The sequence below is a fragment of the Trachymyrmex cornetzi genome, unplaced genomic scaffold (genome assembly GCF_001594075.2).
Source record: "Trachymyrmex cornetzi isolate Tcor2-1 unplaced genomic scaffold, Tcor1.1 scaffold67, whole genome shotgun sequence".
NCBI lineage: Eukaryota > Metazoa > Arthropoda > Insecta > Hymenoptera > Formicidae > Trachymyrmex > Trachymyrmex cornetzi.
The window spans coordinates 3,904,731-3,929,079 of NW_017299992.1; the positions used below are offsets into that span (position 1 = coordinate 3,904,731).

At 29.1% G+C, this 24,349-nt stretch overlaps 1 protein-coding gene across 1 annotated transcript in view; it reads left to right on the top strand.

Moving 5' to 3' along the window:
* Nucleotides 1-24,349, top strand: part of LOC108767365 (uncharacterized) — a 294,935-nt gene that overhangs the window by 264,195 nt on the left and 6,391 nt on the right. The window contains exons 5-9 of the mRNA XM_018517220.1: nucleotides 10,052-10,261; nucleotides 11,721-11,981; nucleotides 19,299-19,415; nucleotides 19,543-19,656; nucleotides 19,853-19,996. Of these exons, the coding sequence (XP_018372722.1) occupies nucleotides 10,052-10,261; nucleotides 11,721-11,981; nucleotides 19,299-19,415; nucleotides 19,543-19,656; nucleotides 19,853-19,996 (846 nt within the window). The remainder of the gene's footprint in view (nucleotides 1-10,051; nucleotides 10,262-11,720; nucleotides 11,982-19,298; nucleotides 19,416-19,542; nucleotides 19,657-19,852; nucleotides 19,997-24,349) is intronic.

Below are 24,349 nucleotides of genomic sequence, written 5' to 3' on the forward strand. Positions count from 1 at the left end.
TGGCGTAACGATAGGCGTCAACAATTTTTTCATCGCTTTCCCCATTTTCTCCGTGCTCTTCCTCTTTTCCACTTTGGTCGGATTTTTTGCAATTTTTTCGGTGTCTATCGATTTACATGCGCCAGCAAAATCGACAATGCTTACGTCGTTTGCTCCGATCGTCTAGCAGTTTATAATCGAAAAGCGGTGGTGGGATGGTAGGCCAGATGAAGTCGCGCAAGTTTTATTGTGCTTACTATGACTCGTCCTGTTTTCTAGATGTTCCGATATATCAAAGCATCTCGCCTCTCGTAGCCATCTTTACATATTTGCGTATTCATCTCTTCTCTCTCATATGACAGAAGTGAAATTGGAAATACGATATACTTAGATCTACAACATTTATATCTCGCCTTGGTATAATATATATTCTCATCGGTATATGTAATGCGTAGCATCCAAAAATTGCAATACATTCTTCTCTGCTCTCTTTCAAATATAAATAAACACGATATATGTATGATTATTACATGTATTCGAAAAAAGCCTATACTCAGAGAAAAAGTCATAAATGATGGCAACTATGAAAGTATTATATGTAAAATTAATGTACATAATTGAATAAATTATTTTATATAGTTATCGCAATCGCAAAATAGTTTATTCAACGATGTGCACTAATTTATTTAACCATGTACACTCATTCTACACAAAACATTAATATACATACTTTTATAGCTGTCATTATTATATTTTTTCCTGAGTGTGTGTATATATATACCTATATGCACGCGCTTAAAAAGATGGAGGAAGAGTTAATATTAACATTTAAATATTCCAAACATCTATATATATTTCAATCGTAGTAATATTAAAATATTTTTTATAAATGTAAAAATGTAAAATATATATTACATATTTTTTGTACGTATGAAAACGTTTCATACGTACAAACGTCTTTTCAGTATCACAGTAGATACTAAATTATACATATAGTGTCCGCTTTAAATAAAGACTTATGAAACATTTATATATGTTATCGCTTTTTTGCGATGCTAATTGATTCTCTCGCTTTGCTTACTTTGTGCTGTAAAAATAACTGTCCTTACAGAATCATATTTCGATAGTTCATGAATATTAAGTAATCGTTATTGTATAATTGATTTGTATGTATATTTATTCTTTGTAGAAAATAAAAATCTAACAATAAGAAGAGCGCATAGCACACGTCTTTAATGTTTAATACTTAAAAAAGATCGGGGCCAATTGCCATATGGGATTAATTGTCAACATGCTTATAACTCAGTACATAGCAGAAAAAAATCTCTTTTTTTACTAGATTACTGATATAATATAAATTTATTGTATAAAATGCTTTGCATAAAAAAGCGTTGTATATCATTTACAACGACTTTTAAGAAAATGGAATTGGTGAATAAATTTTTCTCCTATTTTGTTGTCTGATAAATTTTTGGAATTATCAATCGCAATTTTCCTGTAATCATAGAAAATGGCATGTTTTTGCCGCGGTTAATTAATCATTATTCTGACAAAAATACAATCTCTTTTACTAAGAATTACCATGTAGGATAGATTGGCCAAAATGAGTTTGAATTAGATGATACTCAATTATGATCTTTTTAAATCAATACGTTTTTAGACAATATGTTTACAAATATAATACTTCATATAGACATACTTTTTTTTTCATTTTTCATATAGGAATTATAATACAAAAACAAATTACCCATATTATAATTAAAATAACTATTTTATTTGTATCAATAATATAATAACTATTATTTCTTAATATATAAAACTGGTATTAAAATTAAAATTATATATTTTGTATGTCTTAAAAAATACATATGTTACTGTCAAACCTGGAATGTGTGACAATCAATCCTGAATATGAAACTAGCTGTTACAATTTTCTCAGCTTTATTTAAAATTAAATAAATTATTTGTACGATGATGTGTATTCAAGAATAATATTTTTTTAATACTTAAGGGATGTGTGTAAGGACATAGTGTCTCAAAATCTTATATCTACTTTTTTCTAAAAATCATTATTCACTCTTTTATACAAAAATATTCTTAAAAGTTGTAATAAATAATCTATTACATAAATTTATTTATGTTACAATTCAAATTATCATTTACATATCTTTTTAGAAAATATCTTTACTGAAAGAGTTATTAAATAAAGATTTTGGAAAATTGTTTGAATAAGTTTACATAAAACTGGAAATTTGAGCATTTACGGAATAATAATATTACGAAATAAAAATTTACGGAATAATAATATGTATGTGAGCATATTCTTTATTCTGTCTTTAAATCGGAAGTATTTATTATTTAAATAGACAGAAATTTATGCATTAAGTCGCTCCGCGTTTCTTTTTTATTGCACGAATGGTTATTATAATAAAAAGTTAAAAAATTAAAAATAATTTCCGACATTTGGAAATGGCGTTGCATTCTGTTGCTTTGTTTCCGCTCTAGTTTGTAAACCTTTACAAAGAAGAACGAATTTCATAATTGCAATCCGAATCTTTTTGCGAGGACAAAAAAGGCGGAAGAAGCGTGGTACCCTTCGTTTTTCATATTTCTTCGTGAATTATACTCTGATTCATTTCATCGTTTATCAAGTGATAATTTCTTGCATTATTTTTATGATATGTGGTAAACGTAACACGTGATTACTAACTGAATTATACTATTAATATTGAATTATATTAATAGTACTATTAATAGTTACTATTAATACTGAATTATAATATTATATTATACGTTTACAGTAAGTTGCAAAAAGTTACTTTAAATTTGAATAATGTGTATGACAATAAAAAGTTTTCTTATATAAGACCATTTTAATAATATACACAGATAAAAAATATTCTCTTTAATAGTTTCGATTAAAAAAAAATTAATAATTATAACAAAAATGATAGTTATGGACTCTCGAAATAAAAATAATATAAGAATTCAGGTAAGTGAAAATTCGGTGCGATACTTAGTGCATAAACATTGATTAAATGTTATAGGTAAGTTATATTTGACGAAACGTTCGAATGTAAAGCAAGTCAAATATAATACTTACCTATACATTTAATCAATGTTTGTGCGCTAAGTACCCCACCGAACTCTCATTTGCCTGAATTCTTATATTATTAATAATTATAGTTAGTCGTTTTTTTAAATTGGGACTGTTTTGTTCTTTTTGTCGATCGACGGATCTTGTAAACGTATTTAGAGAAGACACAGACGAATCACAAGCGTAAACATCTATCCTGTATGTCTTGTAGCAATTCTCTGCAGTAAAGAAACCAATTTCGTTGCCATTATGCTGCCAATTTATTTTCTGTCTTATCTCAGGTTATACTAATCTTGGAATCTCTCACAAAAGCATTATCGCTGAAACTATATATCTAACAATAAGTGAAACAATTACTCGTAAATATCCAATGTGGCTTTTTAAATTTTGTGCACATTTTGTTTTTCCGATTTCATTCTAACTTGGGGAGAAAATAAGAACAGGAAAAGAAGAGAAATTGTCATTGTTTGCTATATTTGTGCAGGCAAAGTTGAGGAATCTTATGAAGATGCGTATAGTACATTCACAAATGCGAATTGTTCCAGCACTCGCATATTTGCTTAATTAAAAGCTAGATTAGCAAAATGTCTGGTTGAAGCAGCGATTAACAATACACAGTATTGTGATTATGCAAATTTCTTTAATTTCTTCCGAGCCATCTGCGACGAGCGTTAATATCGCGTAATAAAGAAACTGAGTTGTGTGGAAACCGAGTTGTGTGCTTCTTGCACTGCTTCGAAATATTTTTTAAACTAAAAATCCAGCAAATATATGGATTAATGAACATTCAGAGTATTATGTAAAAACATAAACAACAATAAAAAATATGTGTATATATCTACATATTATACATAGAAAACATTTTTGAAATACATATTTAGAATCAAAAGAATTTGTTAATACTAATCCAAAAGTTTTATCCTATTATTACACGCACATATACATATATATATAATAAGATAAATTTAATATTTGAATATTTTACATATATGTATACAAAATAGAATGAACTTAATATTTGGACTAGTATTAACAAATTGTTTTAATTCTCCTAAATATGTTTTTCTTAATTTTTTTTCTTTTAATAAATCTCTCAAAATATATTTTTCTTTTGAAATGTTAAAAAGTGAGAATATAAAATTAAAAAATATATTTAATTGTTTTACAAACGCTTTATTTTACGAATACAGTTTTACTCTCCAAATATTTTCGTAGAATTAATTAAATTAATCTGCTTATCAAGATATAAACGTATCAGATATATACAGTTATTTTTCCAAAATTGCTTGTTTTATAAAGTTTTCCATTTAAAAATACTCGACATATTCATATTTCATATTCTCGAAAAAGTAAGGAAAAGTAATTATATAGATAAGTGATGATAACGATGAGGGAAGCGTCAAACATTTCATTAAGTCGGATATGTAAAAACCACAGCTAGCCAATATAGAGGAATAGAAGCACGTTTTTGTCGAAAAAAGAAAAAAATATGTAGAAGATGAAAAGGAAGAGCAAAATAAAAAGAGCCGCACGCGGTATAACAAAGAAACGCCCAGTAGCGCGGGGGCTTTGAATTCACAACCCTTCTCTCTGTCTTCTTCGTTATTTTCTATCTGCCTAGCATTATGCATTTTTCTTCACCTATATTACGAAAAACGTTGGTAAAACGTTTCATACTCGCATTCACAAGTGGCCGCGAATCCGCTTTATTAAACCCTTCAAGCGCTCAAAAGCGCGCACGCGAATTATGGGTATTATAACGCGGTAACATTTGATAGAAACGATAAATATTACAACATAGATGAAAGAAGATAACATATGTAAAGAAGATATTTTTATTAAAGCGGAAATAAATAACGAGAAATCAAACATCAAGCTTTTAAGAGAAAACAAATTAACCTAACAAGTGCATATAGCATGAGATGCAACTGTATAGTATATAGATCTACGAAAAGTCCTTTCACTGTGTGAAAAAGTTGTGCAAACGCACACGTTATAATATTATTCGATTTAACATTGCTACATTTGTTAAGTATATTTATCAAAAAGATCATGCCATCACATAGTAATTTGTAAAATATAGAACATCGTTTTATGTTTCTAACTAAAAATTAGTTATTACGATAGGAAATCGACTCGCAATATGTAATTTCTACAGAATAAGATCATATTTCCTTTCTTTTGATCGATGGATCATCTATTTTGAGATCTTCGTCTTAAGATTATCGGATTATTCCGTAAGACGGTTTACATTTTGCAGTCACTGCAAGGGATAATGTTTCAGCGATGTAATACTATGCTAAATACGCTTAGTAACGCTAACATAATCCCGGGATATTCAGATCTTGGAATAGGAAGAATGTTTTAGATTGTCGGAGAGACAAACCTTTTGTTGTAAGTAATATACTTGAATCATAAATCAAGGAAGTAAGCCATTTATAAACTCATCCTTTTGTTTTATATTTCGTCTATATTATTTCAACATTCTCCTGGCTCGAAGAAACCAATAATCTTTATAATTTTTTTATTTGTCGTAACACTATTATTTGTACAAATTCTTCAATTTTTTTCTTTTGATTCTTTATTAATTTCTTATTAATGTGATATCTAATTTTTTAGATAACATGAATAATAATTAGTTCGATTATTACAATGATTAATTTATTTTTATTTATTTTTATTAACATTAAATAATCTTTTTTTGCACGTGCGCGCAAATAAATCTATATTAGTTTTAAATTTGTACTTTCTTTGAACTACCGATTAACTTAAAGTTTTATTAAGTCTGTCAACGATATATCTATTGTTAAAGTTGTAATATTATATCATTTGTCTGTTATATATAGTTTATGAAAGAAAGCTTAATTAATTACATTTATTAGCGTTAGTATAATTTTATTTTATACATTTTTCTAATTTTTATAGTAGTGCTATGAACACTACTAAAATTTAGTTGCCAAAACTTAGATGATTACGATTATATTTAAGCAGTTTTTGTATATTTATTAATTTAATGAGTCATTTCTCATATATACTACCGCGTTTTTCCAATAAGTAGGTGTAAGTCCTATGCATTTCATCAACTCATCATTAATAAGCCACGTAAAACGAGCGAAATTGTATCATAGATGTTAAAAGCTTTATTCAAAGTACAAAGGAGCTTCTGAGGGTGGCGTGCGTTTTTTTGTCGTTTTTCTTTTGTCTGATTAATCCTACTTGCAAAATGTTCCCGCACTTTGTTGCTTAGGCTTTTGCATTTCTGTCCCGTATGGCTTTAAGAATTATATATTTTTTCTTTTTTTTTAATAAAATTGAGTTAAACTTCCCATCAACCTACGAGAAACTTTATCCCATCTTTTTTGGTCCTTCTAATTTTTCATCAGCTTTACGATTAGTCTTTACGAGAACAGCGTCGCCATTTTATAAGAGAAGTGCTTTACTTAACTTTTTATAACGTCTGATTTTCCTCATGTAAGACTTTTCATCCATGCCTCTTTGATAGTTGTTACCTAATTACGTCGTCTTATACGATGCATACTTTATCATTGGAGGATCTTTCAGAAATTTTTTTTATCATTAAACAGTCAGTTATCATATTTTTATCATTATATCTTGTAAAGAGAATAAGAATTGAAAAATAAAGATATTTATTATACATTGGAGCTTTATATAATAAAAAAATAGCAAAGTATTTGAATATTAAATATAGAAACCGTGTACATAATATATAACATATAAACGTGCACATATATTCATTAAAAAGGAAAAAAGAAAAAAGATGACAATAATTTTTTAATAGGACAAATATTTTTAGAGTTATTAGCTTGTAACACTTTACGTGAGCCACCCTGTATAATAGTAGACTTTTATTAATCACGACAGGATAATTTTAAATTTATATATGTTAGTTTGTGTTTGCTCTGGGGAAGGCTCAAAAGTGAGCCGAAACATGTAAGCGCGTTTAGTGAATAAAGAAGTTTCACGCTTTATAGGTGTATTATTTGCGCGACGTCTTTTGCGTCTGACTCCATAACGCTCGTATTCTTTCCAATTCTTTGATTTATAAGAAATCTTGGTTAGTTTGATTTGTTATACGGATTTATTAATCACAATATGATTTGTAGAAATACAAGAAAAGAAATGACTTTATTATTTGATATTGAAGTTGCTTAAAGAGATTATGCAGTTTAATTTCTTTTTAAAAGCAAACATAATCCGAATTGAGAATACAGAAAAGAGAAACCAGGAATAGTGTTAGAGCATTCACTTTGTTACTTGCAGTTACTGGAAAATAGGTGGTACGGATGGAAACGCTTTACGACCTGTGGAAACTTCGTAATAGTACCGTATCGTTACGACCTCCTGCCCTCCGTTTCAATAAACTAATTGAACCTAAAACTTCTCAAAGCCACGTAAAGTCCTAGTCGAACAATATTCATCCGCCATCATAAAATACCACATTACAAAGTTGAAGTAAAGCTAGTGACATTTATTAGAAAATGATTATGAATAAAGATTTTAAATAATATCCATATCTTTTTGAGAGAGAATGACATTCATAAAAGTTAACAAAGTTGTTGTAAAAGTTAATAAAAGAATACAAATCTAGTGTGTTATTAACTTTTAAATTATCGAAATAATAACCGTCTAAAAAAGTCTATATTTTATTATTCGTTAATATTAAAGTTTTATTTAAATTTTATTTTAAATTTAAGATTTTTATTAATAGAAGTATATGGCAATTCGAAAGTTTCTGAAATACATAAAAAAGAAAATATGAAACTACAGTAGTTTTATTTTCTTGCCTTCTGAAGATTACGTAACGTTTTTGCAACAAAGAATTGCTAGCGAATACGTGCGTTAATTGAAAACGTTTTTTGAATTAAAACAAGTTTGAAGAACAAGTGCATTATTGAAATAATCAAATTACTTTGAATTTGCATTTAAAGAGTTTTAAAAAGAGAATGAGAGGAGGGGAAGAGAGAGAGAGAGAGAGAGAGAGAGAGAGAGAGAGAGAGAGAGATGTGCGGTAATAGATGTGAGGTAGATTTTCACATTTTCGCATTAACCAATGTATTCTGACCGACTGTTGGCGTTAAAAGTTTCTATACCTCGAGTTAAAGAGAGAACGTTATCCCGCCAATATTGCATTAACGAAAGTTAAGCTTAAACCTTTTAAATCTTTTATGTGGGTCACACAAGTTTATATCAGTTACGAATGTTTTTAAAATATATCACGATGGAAGAAATATACAAAAATAATGATACGTATATACATATACTTATAACGTGAATTTAACATGCAGAAAAAGAAGACTCTTTATCAATTGTAATAGTAATCAATTACATTGGTCGACAAAATTTCACTTTGCTTATGTTAAATTAAAATGTGATGAAATATTTCTTTTATAGTATTCTTTCTTTTAATTTCAAATTTGTTTGTCAAATTTATGAGAAGGGCAGGATTTTTTAATAACGATAAGTAAATAAATAGAAGAATTTTCGAATGTTTTATTAAAAATTCTTTTTTCTGCTTAAACCTAAATAATTATAGATATATATTTATAGGGAATAGATACTTAATTCAACATGATTTTCTACTCATTATAAAAGGCTGTAAACAAAAATAAATTATTTTAATTAAGAAAAAGATCCCGGAAGCTAACGAGTTATTGTTAGCAAAATGCATAAGTGTTTAGTACAAATGAGCCGATTACAAAATATTAGAGTCTGAAGAATAAATTTTAACCTTATTTTCAAAATCGGCATAAAAAAATATATAAGAATCAGTCAAAATAACACAATTTAATAAAATTGTTATTTTAAAGTGTTATTTATTGCACTTATAAAATATTTGATTTTAAAATGTCATTTATTGAGCTTATAAAATATTTAATATCAATCTTGTTAACTACACAATTGATCGATTATTACCAAAGTTATACATATAGTAATATTATATAATAAATATGTCCATAATATTTTCGTTCATACATCTGTCATGTGTATACGCATTTCTGAAATGATATTACCGATTACCGAGATAATCGGATGCGCCAAGAACTTGAACGGCCGTTCATGGTGGAAATATTACCTCGTCAATGTCGTATTAAGACGCGATAAGTTTAAGTTGGAATCCAATTTGAATACCCGACAGCTTGTTAGAGCTTACCTAGGCTATGAGTGCAACTTTGACGATGCGCAGATTTAGCATTCGCCAACTTTGAAACGATCTAACTCAAAAGCGCGTTTCGCGAAGGTATTCGACGGTATCTACCAAGCAAATTCTACATTCCGCGCACGTATTTACTCGTGAATGTCCCATGTACGAAAAATGTAATGCAAAATTGCACGATGGAAAAAACTTGAAAAGTTCCGGAATTATACATTGCTTGCTCATATAACGCATATATTTATTATATATATATATATGCATATGTATAAATATCATGATATGAATTATCGGAAATTGATTATATATGTGTACGCGCGCGCGTACAACGCGAGCATACAAAGTTATATAATTTATATACATATATCTCTAAGCATAAATTTATAAGAATCAAAACATTTCAGTACACTGTTTATAAAAAATGTTTATAATCCTACAACAATTAATGAAATAGTCTATAAGAATTGCTTTTATATATGTATATTGCTCCAATTGTAATTTTTCAAGAATATGTAGGTATATCTGTAAGTCTGTATTTAGCTGAAAATTTGAAGATAAGAATGTATATTGTAATTCAAAGTATTTAAGAGAATATTAAAAATTTTTTTATAATATGAAAATTTTTTGTAATATTTAAAAATATTTTTATCATTTAAAATATTTTTATTTTTTGAATTATTAGTATTATTCACAACACATAAGTTATGATCATTATTATACCAACTCTAGCAGATAAGTGCACTAAATTCGCAGCATTGTGTTATCGCATTATTACTATATACCCAACTCGTATACTGTTTCAGGCTTTAGTATACAGAGATGGCAACCTCGTCTCAGGCTCGCTCGAGGCATTAGTGCAGCACATGGTGCCTACGGAGGAATATTATCCCGATCGGGCGTATCTCTTTGCCTTTTTACTGAGCGCCAGACTCTTCATCAAGCCACACGAGCTTTTGGGCGAAGTTTGCGCTCTGTGCGAACATCAACAGAATCTGAATGGGGAGGGCGGTAAGGTGAGCATTAGTACTTTCAATTATACTTTCAATTTGTGAAATGACATGAAACACTTTATTGATATCACACGAAAATCGTATACTATTGTTTCATCACGTCAAAATCGTGCGTCTGATTATTATACATATTATTTCATAGATCTTATACACATGGGTGCGTCTTTCCCGTTAGATAGAAAGAGAGAGACGTTGTATTCTATCCTTCGTTGTACCAAATGTACATACGACACGCATACTTGAAATGATATGAGAAATGATCAACAATTTTAAATATATCACGCAGCGATATTAAAACCGGGGTAGATTATAATTGACCAAGTCTTGTAAAAATGGTAAGACGATGTGGTGTATATTCTCGTGTAGATTGGAATTATGTGGTAGAATTATTGGAGGAAGAATAGCAATATATTTTTCCTTTCTCATTCGCGTAAGTACTTAATGAACGATTATGCTTTAAAATATAATAAAACATAATTGAAGTTTATACCTACATATGACATTACATTATTAGCCCGAGTTTGCGTAATAGTCTCGTTCTCATAAAAAGATAGGAGTATTGTTACGCTCACAAAATGAAAAGACACACGTTCGTCAAGAAAAAAACAAGAAGTTTAAATTTATTCAGAATACAAACAAAAACGACCGTATACGGCGAAGAAACTGAGGAGTGGTCGAAGCACATTCGAACATAATTAACCAACACTCCCAACTGCAAAAATCTATCAATCTGTCTAATCCGTTAAACAGCTGAGCTTGCTGCTCGTCCCAGTAACGCGCTCTTCATGTTTCACTCGACTCCGGACTCGACCCGTTCGGAAACGAGTGTATTCACTGTATACGGGGCACGAGTGTCTCGGCGTTGGCACAGTGCAGTCTCGCGTAACAATATTAGGTATACTCTCTCGCTTTGTCAACTCGGTCCCTTTATTATACCCACAAGGAGTATCCATGTTTATAAGATCTATGATACTTTTCTTCTCCCCTTTTACGTGCGCAATTTGTTGCCTTCCATCTATTACGAAATAAATATAATCTCGTGTACCTAATCTCTCTCAATCTTTTCTCTCCTCCGCTATTACTTTATATTTGAATCAAATAAACTGGTTTTGTCGGACTCACAGAGAGTAAATTTAATTATTAAAATCCTTTTATTTTTTTTCAAAATTGAATTACAAATATTTAAGTACTCTTTCATACATAAATATCGCTGCGTTATTTGTTATATATGTTAATTTCGGAAGTATACACATATTAACGATATTATTTTGAAACTAGAGTTGCTATTTCTCCTTTACGTATACCAAATATTGCTACAAATATTCTCTTATTAATATGCTAATCTCGTTTTATCACTTTATTCACATTTCGAAATAAATTTTGCGTCCAGAAGTAAAAAATGATGTTTGTAAAAAGGAATTTTGGAAAAACGATAAAGTACGTATTCTCGTGTTTATTCCAGGAACGATTACATCGCTTCGTGCCGCGGTTGGTGCAGCTGCTAGCGGAATGGACGGAAACATTCCCGTACGACTTCCGGGATGAGAGGGTGATGGGTCACGTTAGGTCCATCACGCAGAAAGTCGCTGCGGTCGACGCCGCGGCCAGACAGGAAGTTTCGGCGCTGCTGCAAAACTTGCTTCTACGACTGACGGCTCTGGAAAGGTACGAGGAGGGCCTGGCCAGACTGGCGACCGAGGCAGCGACGGAGCAGCTTACACAGGTTCGTGAGTTTCGGTACAAGCGCCCATTTGCGGCCGTCAGCTTGCATTTCGCATTGCTGTCCCGCCTCGGCTTAGTTAGTGACTCAGCGCGACATTTTCCAAACTATTACATCGCCGATCTCTCTGAGATTGTGCGTGCAAAATGTATACATGATGATATCCACACATTTTTTGTTTCAAGATAAAGAGAAACGTGATAAAATAGCGTTTGTCAGCGCGATGCACGATCCATTTGAATAATACAATTCGAGAAATTAATCAAAATAGCGCATTCGCGCGCGTAAGTCGATGACAATTAAGGCATGATTTGCTATGCTAACAATTCACACAATTGATTTTCCATCGAATTAGGATAACATTTGTTATTTCTAGAAAATAACTCTTCTTTCATACATAAGTCAAACTTACATTACTGTATCAATATGCGTCCATTACGCATAGTCGATCTCATTGTAGGATTCAGCAAATTACTTCCATATTTACAAAGATGTGATTTTCTATGTGATTCACATTATGGGACTTTATAAACTGAATCTAAGATAACAAAATTAATAAGAGAAAGAGTACTAGTGCTCGGTCAATCACGCATTGTAATCCAGACGCCGCATTGTTCCGCAATTTCAATATGGATTTTACTCGTATAACCGGCTTGCCATGTTGCAAAGCTCGATTATACGGTTTACCGTAATCGTATATCGACTCTTCGAGGACTTTCAGCATAATGAAGCGATAATATTCTCCCTCCGGGTAACGCTCGGCCTCTTATGCTTTCCATTCTCTCTCACTTTGACCGTTCCACACATGGAACATTGCTATATCACGACTGTTGTAACGTTTATACGCGCGACTATCGGGACCCCGTTCGCATCCCTGTATCACACACACACACACATACGCATCCCGATCGAAACGCACAAACTCGACATCCACAAGCGTACGCACGTGCACTTTGCGCGGTTAGTCCCGTTAGTGCAGTTTCCATGCCGGGAGACGTTAACCATTCCGTTAATTTGATTATCGCGTGCCTATCTGCCGCTTGTAATGCCCGCTAATAGGTAATTTGCAGCTACATTAGTTAGTTAAATATACCGGACGGTGTCATGTGTGGCTAATCAGTACGAAATTATGTGGCTGTATACCTCTTTGGATGTTGCGTAAATCGTTTCGCGTATAAACATGCGGCGGTAAGGATTGCGACGAAAAGTGAAATTTTGATAGGGAGACGATAATATTACTTATATGTATATAGATTATAATGAACCACTTAATTGAATCACGCCTACGAGTCATATCCTAAAATTCATTGTAATTGCAAATGCCAGTTGTATTTTTTTATTTTTTTATTTATGAAAAATAGCATGTTACTCTTTATATTCACATAATTTGTCACATTAATTTTCTTAATTAGAATACTGTAGTATAAATTTGGAATGTAGAAGCATAATTTTATACAATTTTAGAATAAAAATGGATTCATCAATTATTTAAAAACTAAAACAGTTTTTTCAACGATACCAGAAGATTTGCGGATTATCGCTGTGTCTCTATCCATTGCTAATGCCCAATCTTGTCGTTCACTTCATCAGGATGAGGAGCGCACTGATACTAAGCTCCTCCAGAGAACTCCCTTTAAGTAGACGCGGGCGTTATCAAAACAATTTCTTAATGCAAAAAAAACTGTATCTAACTCTATTGAAATCTTAATTAAAATTTTTGATTATAATAAATAGCTTCTGAATAAAAAAAAGAAAATTATTATTAAGTTATTAGAATTACACAAACTTTTTAAATAATTTTATAGTACCAGGCACATAACGGTACCTTATCGGTATAAATCAGAGTATTCCGTTTATTTTTTTATCTCTAAAAATTTACGAACATATACTTTCAATTTTCTTGAAACAAATGTTTAATCTTTATTTTGGAAAATGATAAAATGTAGTATTGTACATAATTTAAGTCGAATTTGCGAGAAATTTGCACGAATAGGAATCGGTCGGACACAAAATATCCAGTATAGTACCGTAAAGGTAAATTTTACCAATTACTAAATTTTATTTTTAAGCATGATTATAAGAAAATTTTTTATATTATATTTTTAAATTATTTGAAAGATGAGAAAAGTTTATTTTATTAAAAAATGCAAAATCTCTATGTTTCACAGCCGATAATTTTTTCAATTTTCTAAAACTGAAAGCCAGATACATTAAATTTAAATCCATAGTTGATTGTACCGTACAATTATGAAAGAGGATTAAGGAGAAAAATTATAAAATTTGATTTAAAATATCGTGTTTGTAATTATCTACTTGCTGTTTGAAATTTGTAATTTATCTGCTGTAAATTCAAATAGATAAAGTATCAATAAATTATGAACACGTGAAATTTTAAGTTAAAAAAAAACTTTTAAAATTTATGTATATATTTTTTTGGAAAAATTAATTTCACTTTTTAACATGTAATATTTAACATTTTTAATTAAAAACATTCGGCCATAACAATAAAATTAATTGTAACGTTTTTATCTTGAAAAAAAATGAATTCCTACAATTTTACACAAAAATATTATACAATATAGTACCTATTTCTATTTTATATGATATTTTTGAAACAAAATTATCTTTTTGTTCAATTTTTAAGTTAAAATTAACTTAAATTCTTTTAAAACTCGATTTGATTAATTTGAATTTAAAATATAAAAAAATATCAGCAGCAACCAATTATATTTTAAATTTTAAAAGGACATATATAATACTATATCAAGGACGTATACAATATTATGTCAACCAGCTACAATTTAGAAAGACATAGCACTATGTCAGCGTCTACGAAAATGTTAAATTAAATAGTTTATTTCTAGTTTTATTTCTATTAAAATTGTATTTTTATTTTTGCACCATATTTGTGCTAAACGATTTCAGAATATATCTATAAATTATTTTTTTATTTTTTGAATCGGAGTCTTTAAAATAAGCGCAAAATATTAAACATTAGCGCGATGTAAATAATAAATTAAGCAAAATTTATACTAAACTGACGCATGCAATAATTCTGAATTAATTTTATGAATACTAAATAACTATTACAATACTTACGTACAGGATGGGAGTAAAATTAAATATTCATACGTTCGAAAAACAAAAATTTTTATTAAATCTACCAGATAGAATTTCCGGCAAGTTTACTTCAAAGAATATTAAAACGATAAATGTGCCGATTATATGATAAATGTCATAGAATTTTTACTAGAAAATAGGATACTTTTAAGCACACATAAATTTCCGGATAATCAGTTTATGTTTTCTGGAAACTCTTGATCGATATACATACATCGATTTATATAAAAGATGCAATAAATATATGATAATAATTTATATTATCCTTTATTATCATTTATATTACCTTTTCCGTGTTATTTACCGAACGCTTTATGTAATTCTTGTTTCTTTTAATACTGTTTCTTTATAAAGAAGTAACAATAACAAGTGATATAAAATTTTGTAATCAAAATAGCCTGATTTATTTGACAACGATGGCCACATTTATTAAAATTTCTCTTGTTAGTCGTTACATAGAAAACTTTTGTATTTTGCACATGAATAAAGCTTATTTGGTCGTGATTACCTTAACGGTTTCTTTAACGTGTGTGATTTGTAATTTGCGAAAATTATTTGTTTCGAGCTCCAAGATGAGAAGAGGAAAGATGAGAGCTTGTACAAGTAAAAAAATAAATACTAAAACGAAGAAAAGAAGGAAAGACAAAACAGGAAAAGCAGATCGAGTTTTCGCGAAGCTTCGGCTTATTAAACAGCAAATTCGCCTTTGCGTATTTTTCAATTTATCTCATACATGTTGCAATGACAGCAACTTTACGTAGAATAGAGTTACACAGCTCTCAAGACCAATAATACCTACCTTAATATCTTATTCTCTCTCCCCCCCCCCCCCCACCCCTCCCATCCCCCTCTCTCTATCTGGAAGCTATCAGCTTCCTCCTCTCTCTCCCTTTCTCGTTCTTATTTCTTATTATTTTATTTTTTCTAAAACTTTAATCGAATTTTGTGTACTTTCTTCAAGAATTTACATATATTTCATTCCATAAATTATAATGTAATGCAATATTTATTATTGTTTAATAAGTACCATGTATTATTTAATTACAAGATGCGCAAAGACATACTTAATTCATTATTACTTAAAAGCAATTTTCATACTAGATATAGATTTTAAAATATAATTATGTTGTTTTATCCGTCAACGATACAAATAATCCCAAGCGTAAACAGTTGAATTATTAGTTTGCCGAACTTTCGCAACAGTCGTTCGTTACGTGTCATTTCAGAAAAAAGATAATTTCTTTTTGTTTAAAACGAGGAGTAACTTACAAGACCAATCATGAGTTTTTGATATTTGTTTTCTTTCGAGCAACTTCTAAGTGCATCCTATATCGAAACTTAGTAGAAATACCTTGAGTTCATAATTGCATCCTTTCCGCCTTTGTCAGATTTTATTTTTAACTTTCAATTTATTTCATCCGTCAATTCAGATAAGTTTCGCTCTTTTAAAATAAAACTCATGAGAAAGTGTGAAGTGTGCGTGTCATTCTTTGTTATAAGTTATCTACTCAACACACTTTTGCTTTACCTCAAAATTGTCTTTGCTAGGCATTTTTTCAAAGAGGGCAATTTCTTGACACACATTGAAAAGAATAAAAACAAAGAATATATCTTTATAATTAAGCACTTTTTCTTCTTTGTTGCATAATATATTTATTATTTATATTATACATTATCTAAGATCTGCATTGACGATGAAATAGTTAATTAAAATATATAAATTTCATTTACATATATGTATATGTATATATATATATAAACAATTTTTTTTAAATCGATTAGGAATATTCTCCAAAAGTTAGCTATAGACCTCAATATGATCTGGGTAAAATTTCATCAAAATCGATTAATATCTTCAGGTTGCCCCTCGACTTTGAAATTAGTAAGTTTACACATTTCTTGGATACATGTGTCAAAATTCGAAAAAATATTTGAAATTCATTACAATTTCAATTCAAATCAGACCTGATAAACCAGGGTAAAACTGTACATAAAATAATATTTCAGATTTAAATAAACCCAACATTGGCAACAGGAAAATTTGATAACAAAGTACAATTACATTTATTAATATTTATTTATTAACATTTGTTTGTATGTACATTTAAAATACATAATGCTGCATTATGTAGTACATAATGCAAGAATTAAATCAATGTGTTTGTGTTATTATGTATTTTATTTTATATTATTTGTTATAATGAATGTATTTTGAATGTACATACAAACAAATATTAATAAATAAATATTAATAAATGTAATTGTACTTTGTTATCAAATTTTCCTGTTGCCAATGTTGGGTTTATTTAAATCTGAAATATTATTTTATGTACAGTTTTATCTTGGTTTATCAAGTTTGATTTGAATTGAAATTGTAATGAATTTCAAATATTTTTTCGAATTTTGACACATGTACCCAAGAAATGCGTAAACTTACTAATTTCAAAATCGAGGGGCAACCTGAAGAAATTAATCGATTTTTGATGAAATTTTACCCAGATCATTGAGGTCTATAGCCAACTTTTGGGGGATATTCCTAATCGATTTAAAAAAAATTTTTTTTTCGACCCACCCTAATATATATATATATATATGTATATATATAAAGCGCAAAAATTTATTATATAAAAAAAGGAAAATTTTGTACCATTTAAAAATAACTCAAGAATTTTCAAATTTTCCGCCATTACATTGAGATGATATTAATATGTTGCAACTAGATCAATTTAATACAAATAAAGGAAAAGAGCTTTATCCGTTGCAATAATTAGTTAATGTTGATAGAACATCAATTTCAGGCGACGTGAATAAATAATAATAATATGTAAAAAGAAATGTGTTTTATTCTTGTCCCCATTTTTTAAATACTTGAAGATGTTTTAGTTTCAAACTTTTTAAATAAATAAAACACTACGTGTTTGGATTTAAAACACTATGCGTTTTAAATCCAAACGTAGTGTTTTATCTATTGAAAAAGTTTAAAACTAAACATCTTTAAAAAATGAAGACAAGAATAAAACATTTTAATATCTTAAAATTAATACTTCTTTTTTCAGAAATAAAAAGTGTATTGTAAATGAAAAAATATTATGAGGCACTAAGAGCCTTAATTAAATGAGGCCACTTATTGTTTATCCATAATTTACTATCATAAATTAAATTAATTTTAAAAGCAACTAAAATATATTACAATACATAATTCAATGATTATAGAAGTTAACTACGAACTACCTATTAATGATGACTTGTACCAATGTAAATATCATTTAAAGTGTAAGAAAAATTAATATCATTTTTAATGAATAATTTATTCTAAATTTGATTTTTTGTTTTTATTGAAATAATTTGTCCGGGACTGATTTCATGATCCGATTTCTATGAAACCGATGGATTGGACCATGGCATTTCTACATTATGCAATTTCTTCTTACAATTAGATGTCTTCCTCCGCCAATTTCTACAATATTTTAATGAAAAAATAATTAAGAAAATTTATCTCTAATCATTCGATGCAAAAAATCACGCGAGTCTCGCGCTATAATCTTGCACAGAAAAGGGAAACTATACACTCCCAATAATATCAATAACGTTTCTTTAAATATTGCACCGAATATAAATATATACATATATATATATAATATATATTTATATACATATTGTATATATATTATATATATGTTTGTATATAGTCCCCGTATAAATAGTTTCCCCTTTTTATCTCGTAAACTAACAGAGATATGGTAGACTTAATAAATACAATGAAACGGCTCTAACTAAACTTTATTATAAGCACAGTGATTACTGAGAAAAATGATTTATGTTAGAAAGAGATATCCATAATTTTTGCACGATAAAGTAAATATTTTGATATAATAAAAATTGAAGAGTCCATTCTAATGAGTGCAATGATGTATTTGATGAACAATTATGTATTATTTAAAACTTGTGATTTCTTATATAAATTCATGTACCTAGATTGAATCGATTAATTTCAAAGACAATATAAATTCATAATTTTCAAGAATCTGAATAATAAAACGTGTTATAGAAAAATATTTTACTTAAATACTCTAAATTGAATGTTTTTCTGTAACACTCGTATTTTATGAAAAGCAAATTAATATATGTTTGCAATATGACATTATCTAAAAATATTATTTTAAACGTGTCAGTACAAAATTATTATTTGATCGTTATTAGGTGGACATTACCGAACTCTGCCCATCAGCCACTGTACTAGCACAACAATTGACTCATGTAGAACTTGAAAGACTGTCTTACATTGGGCCCGAGGAATTTGTGCAGGCTTTCGCCAAAGTAAGTTTATTTCGAAACCGAATAACAATTTACTTACACCTGAGTTATGTTATAAATACTTTTACAACAATTTAATATTTGTATCACGATTATATATTAAATACTATTATTTTTATTATTCTGTCAGGAGTCACCGCATTTAGAAACATCTTTCAAAGATATGAAGAAAACCCGGAATCTCGAATCGTACGTTCAATGGTTTAATAGACTGAGCTACTTCGTAGCAACGGAAGTTTGTAAGGTAAGTATGATAGCTTTATATGAATATTCATTGCACATTTTGTGTATAATTTTTATTGCTTGTTACTTAATCTTATTTTTATTACTTAATCAAAATTTTTTAATAATAATACAAAAATATACTTTTCAAATTTGTCAAAAGGATTCGACAAAAAGTGCTAGACATTTTATGATAACAAGTTTCTCACCTTTTTCAGCACGCAAAGAAGAAGCAACGCGTTCGTGTCGTCGAATACTGGATTGAGACTGCTCGTGAATGTTTTAACATTGGCAATTTCAATTCTTTGATGGCGATCATCGCTGGCCTCAATATGTCCCCGATATCTCGCTTGAAAAAAACAGTAAGAGAGAACATATACATTTCTTTTCAATTTTGATAGTAATATTCATCCTTATATTGAATATCAGAAGAAAAAATAATACACATTTATAGAATATCTTATATTTTTATTAAATCATATAATAGGAAATTGTAAAGACAATTCTAAATATAGTTATCTTCAACATAAATATTTTCTATAACCAACATATATGTATATTGAATCGACGTAATTGCTTCACAAATTTTATTAAAATTTTGGAGTAACGAGTTCCATTGCGTCCGGCAAATTGAAATCGGTATCGATACATTTTATTCGCTCGGGACAATGCATGCATATATACAATACATGTATGTATCTCTCAATTTTTCGATCACCTCAGCAAGAGCGTATTTGAAAAGTGCGAATATTCGCAAATGGTTAGCGTCGACGCATTTTTTGTGTTAGAATGTAGTGTCGGGAAAGGAGAGGAAATAATGGTGAAATGACACAACCGGTACATCCAATCGTTTACACCTCTTTGCGGGATTGCACGTCAGAGCGATAAACGCCCTGTAATCTTCGTAAATCGAGAGTAGTGCGCTATGATGTTTAACATTGAGTATATAACAAACACCGAGAGTTAAATTTTCGCACCGTTTCTCTGCGAAGAAAAAAGCTATTAAGAGCGAAGAAAAAAATTATTTTGATTATACTTTGGCATGTATAATCGACTTAACTCAAGATAGATAGACTCTTGATGTTAAATAAACTCTTGTCTCATATAATAGTATTAGTTTTAATTTCTGAATGATAATTTAACTTAATTTTTGTACTTCACAGAAATTAGTTCTATGAAGTTGTTTCCAGTGTACCACCGATAAAGTAGATGTTAGACAATCGCCGTTGACAAAAAGAAAGCGAGGGCAGAGCAATCGAATTAGCTTGATTGAATTTTTCCTATCGCGATTGGCCGTGGCACCGCAGAAAAGACCCGAAATGTAACTCGCGATTTGAGTTAATTAAAAAGTTTCAAGTCAAACGGCGTTGCTCGGCAACGTTGTCCTCGCGCTATTCCCGTTCCTTTCGTCTCGTTGGGAATTAGCTAATTGCTCGACCAGCGTTCCACGTCCACGGGGGAGGACTCGCACTATTACGTATTCTCGATTTCCACGCGGATGCACTCCATCCAGAAATTCCTTTAATCCAGTCGTCGTTCCCGGCGGTACGCTCTCTCGGACAACGCTTCCGAAAGCTTCCATATATTTAATATTTATCTCGACAATATAATGATAGAGCAAGATGTATTATCTTACGAGAAGAAATGATCTTTAATAACGATTCATAATTACACAATAAGAAAGTTATTATAGAAAATTATTTTTAAATGTCTAATATTCGCATAAATTGAATAGATTATACCAGACTGAAATTTTTTGGTATTATAATTTTAAAATGTATGAAAATTACTCAAACGACAATGAAACTAAGCGGCAAATCAGAATCACGTATAGATATTGGAGTGCAAGTAACAATATCATTCAATTTGAATGCAGATTAAATTTAATAAAAAAACAAAAATGTAATAATTTTAAATAATAATAGTAATAACAATATATTGAATATTTACGCAGATAACATCTTTGCGTGATATTTATTGATAAAAATACAATTTGTCATGATTTCAAAACAGTTTATGTTAATAAGAGTGAACTGTAAACATCAGATTTCTATTGTGTATTGTATATGCAAATTAAAGTAATCAGCTATATCAGAAACTCTAAATAAATGTAATTACAATAATTTATTATATCACTTAGCTAAAAAAAGTAATGAGAATAAAGCATAGAATGAGTGACTTTGAATCTTGCAATAATAATTTGCAAATAAAAAGCAATTTAGATTGGGAGAACAATCGCAAACTGATGTTGTTTCTTGCATTATTATTCGTACTACTGTCATCGCAATTTCGCACTTTTTTTCTAGCGCCATCGACATATTATTAAATTCGAATCTATAATTTATACATCGTAGAAAGTAATTTTATAACTAACCAAATAAAGATAAAAAGAGAACGATGTTACTCATTTCGATATTACTCGATGTGAAACGAAATGACGCCGGCGAAAAAAAAAAATAAATGTATCTATCACGAGTAGGAAAATAGAAGAGCAGACACAACGTGAATTTTATATCTCTCATATGATGAATAAAAAATAATCGAAATAGGTATCATTCGTAAAATCTCTATTCTAATTTATTTTCTTAATTTTATCTCAAAATTTATCTGTATGGCTTTTCACATTTAAACAGGGGAACATGATATTGAGAATAATCGCATTGGCGAATAATTTTTCTGAATTCATTACGAATGGAGCACTATAATAGATCTTGCTTTTTTTTTAGAGTTAGAGCATTTTTTAAGAGTCAAAGCTTATTGTTGAAATTTTAATAGATATTGACAACGAAAATGTTTTGTAATTAAAAGATAAATATACTTATAAGTATACCCACAAAAGAAATAAGTTACTGTAATGTTACCGTTTTTTTTTGCAAGTAAGTACATTTTTATGGTGTATAGAAAACAATGTTTTTCTTGCAAAATTTTTAATTATAATAAAATCGAAAAAATTAAATTGAAAATAAAATACGATAAGCGCCACTTGACGGTCAAACTTAAACGTTGAACTAATACTTATATGTATTCTTATTTAAATGAATTTATTTCAGAAATATGATTGTGCACCGTTACTGTCGATCTTTCAACGCAATCCATTTTAAATATTAATAATCTCCCCAAATTTAATCTTAAAAATTGTAATAAACTTGTAATAAACTTATTGCGAAAAATATTGTTAGCATTCCGTACTAGAGATCTGGTTTCGACTTCCGGGGTAATCTTTTTCGCAATAGTTTATTACGGTTTTTTAAGATTAAATTTGAGGGATTATTAATATTTTAAATGGATTGCGTTGAAAATCCGACAATAATTACACGCAATCATACTTCTGAAATAAATTCATTATAAGAATACGTATAAGTATTGATTCAACAACTAACTTTGACCGTCACAAATGGCACTTCTTGTGTTTAAATGATGTACTCCCATAAAACGGTTTTAATTCCAATCTTATTATTGAAAATAAAATATTTATTTAATTTTGAATATTTTAATTATTGTAAAAATTACAAAAAATCAATCTGAAAATCTGTAACTCAATATTTACATATAAATGATGCACATATTTATAATAAAATACTTATATAATAGCATCTCAAATACTTTTATATATTTCTTACTATATATTTTTTTTATTTTAAATAAAAATAGAAGTTGGTAAATTGTTGCACACTTCATAGCAAGAAATAAAATAATCCTCTCATCCTCTTTTTAATAACACAATCGTGCCGCGAATCGAATCAAGAAAAATATTGAAGTATGGAAAACTATTTCCTCGTTTTCAATTACAAGTTTAACCAACCGTTTTTACTTTTTATTCTCTCCCCTATCTCCTTTCTTTTCTTCTTCCTCCTTTCGTCCTTTCTCTCTCTCTCTCTCTCTCTCTCTCTCTCTCTCTCTTTGTCGTACGGACGTATAATGTTTAATATAAGCCCCTTATGTTATTTACAACGTTTATTTGATTCGATCAATTGATTTATAATTTATATAGAAGGTGGGCGAAATAATTGTTAAAATTTTCAACAAACAATAGTACTGTCAATAATGCATAGGATTTGCTCGATAATTTTTGTTAATAAAAATTTAACGCTCTCTACTTTTGTGTGGACATATGACTGGAACTCCATTTATGTACAAAGGCAACTATGAAATGTTTCGCAGTAATTGGATCGTCCGTAATTAATTAATTTTTTTATTATACACGCAACATAATTAAGAATAACGTAATTATATACCTTAAATTTTCAATTTTTTTACATAACACAAATTTTTATCTTTATAGAAGATTATGTTAATTTAAAAAATTTTTCGCTTTTCGCATACACGCACACACAAAAAATTAGTAACATTTGTTCACGATTTGTTCGGTTTTCATCCATTTTATTATTTCGTTTATTGCTGAATATAACTTATGTGTGTAATTTTATTTGTTCAACGATAAAGTTTTTTATACATTTTACAAATATTTTTTATACTTAAAATCAAATTTAAAACTAAATTTATTAAATTTAAACTCTTAAAGGTGACTTAAAATACAAATAACAAATACAAATAATAAAGAGCATATAGCATTATTTATATAAGCAAATAAAAATTATCAACATCAAATTTTGACTTGCATTTTATTGTTAACATTTTTGGAGGAAAATTTTCTGTAACATCCTTTCATTTTTATTGTACTGATGATGGTCAAATCGTGACCGAAACGTCTACTT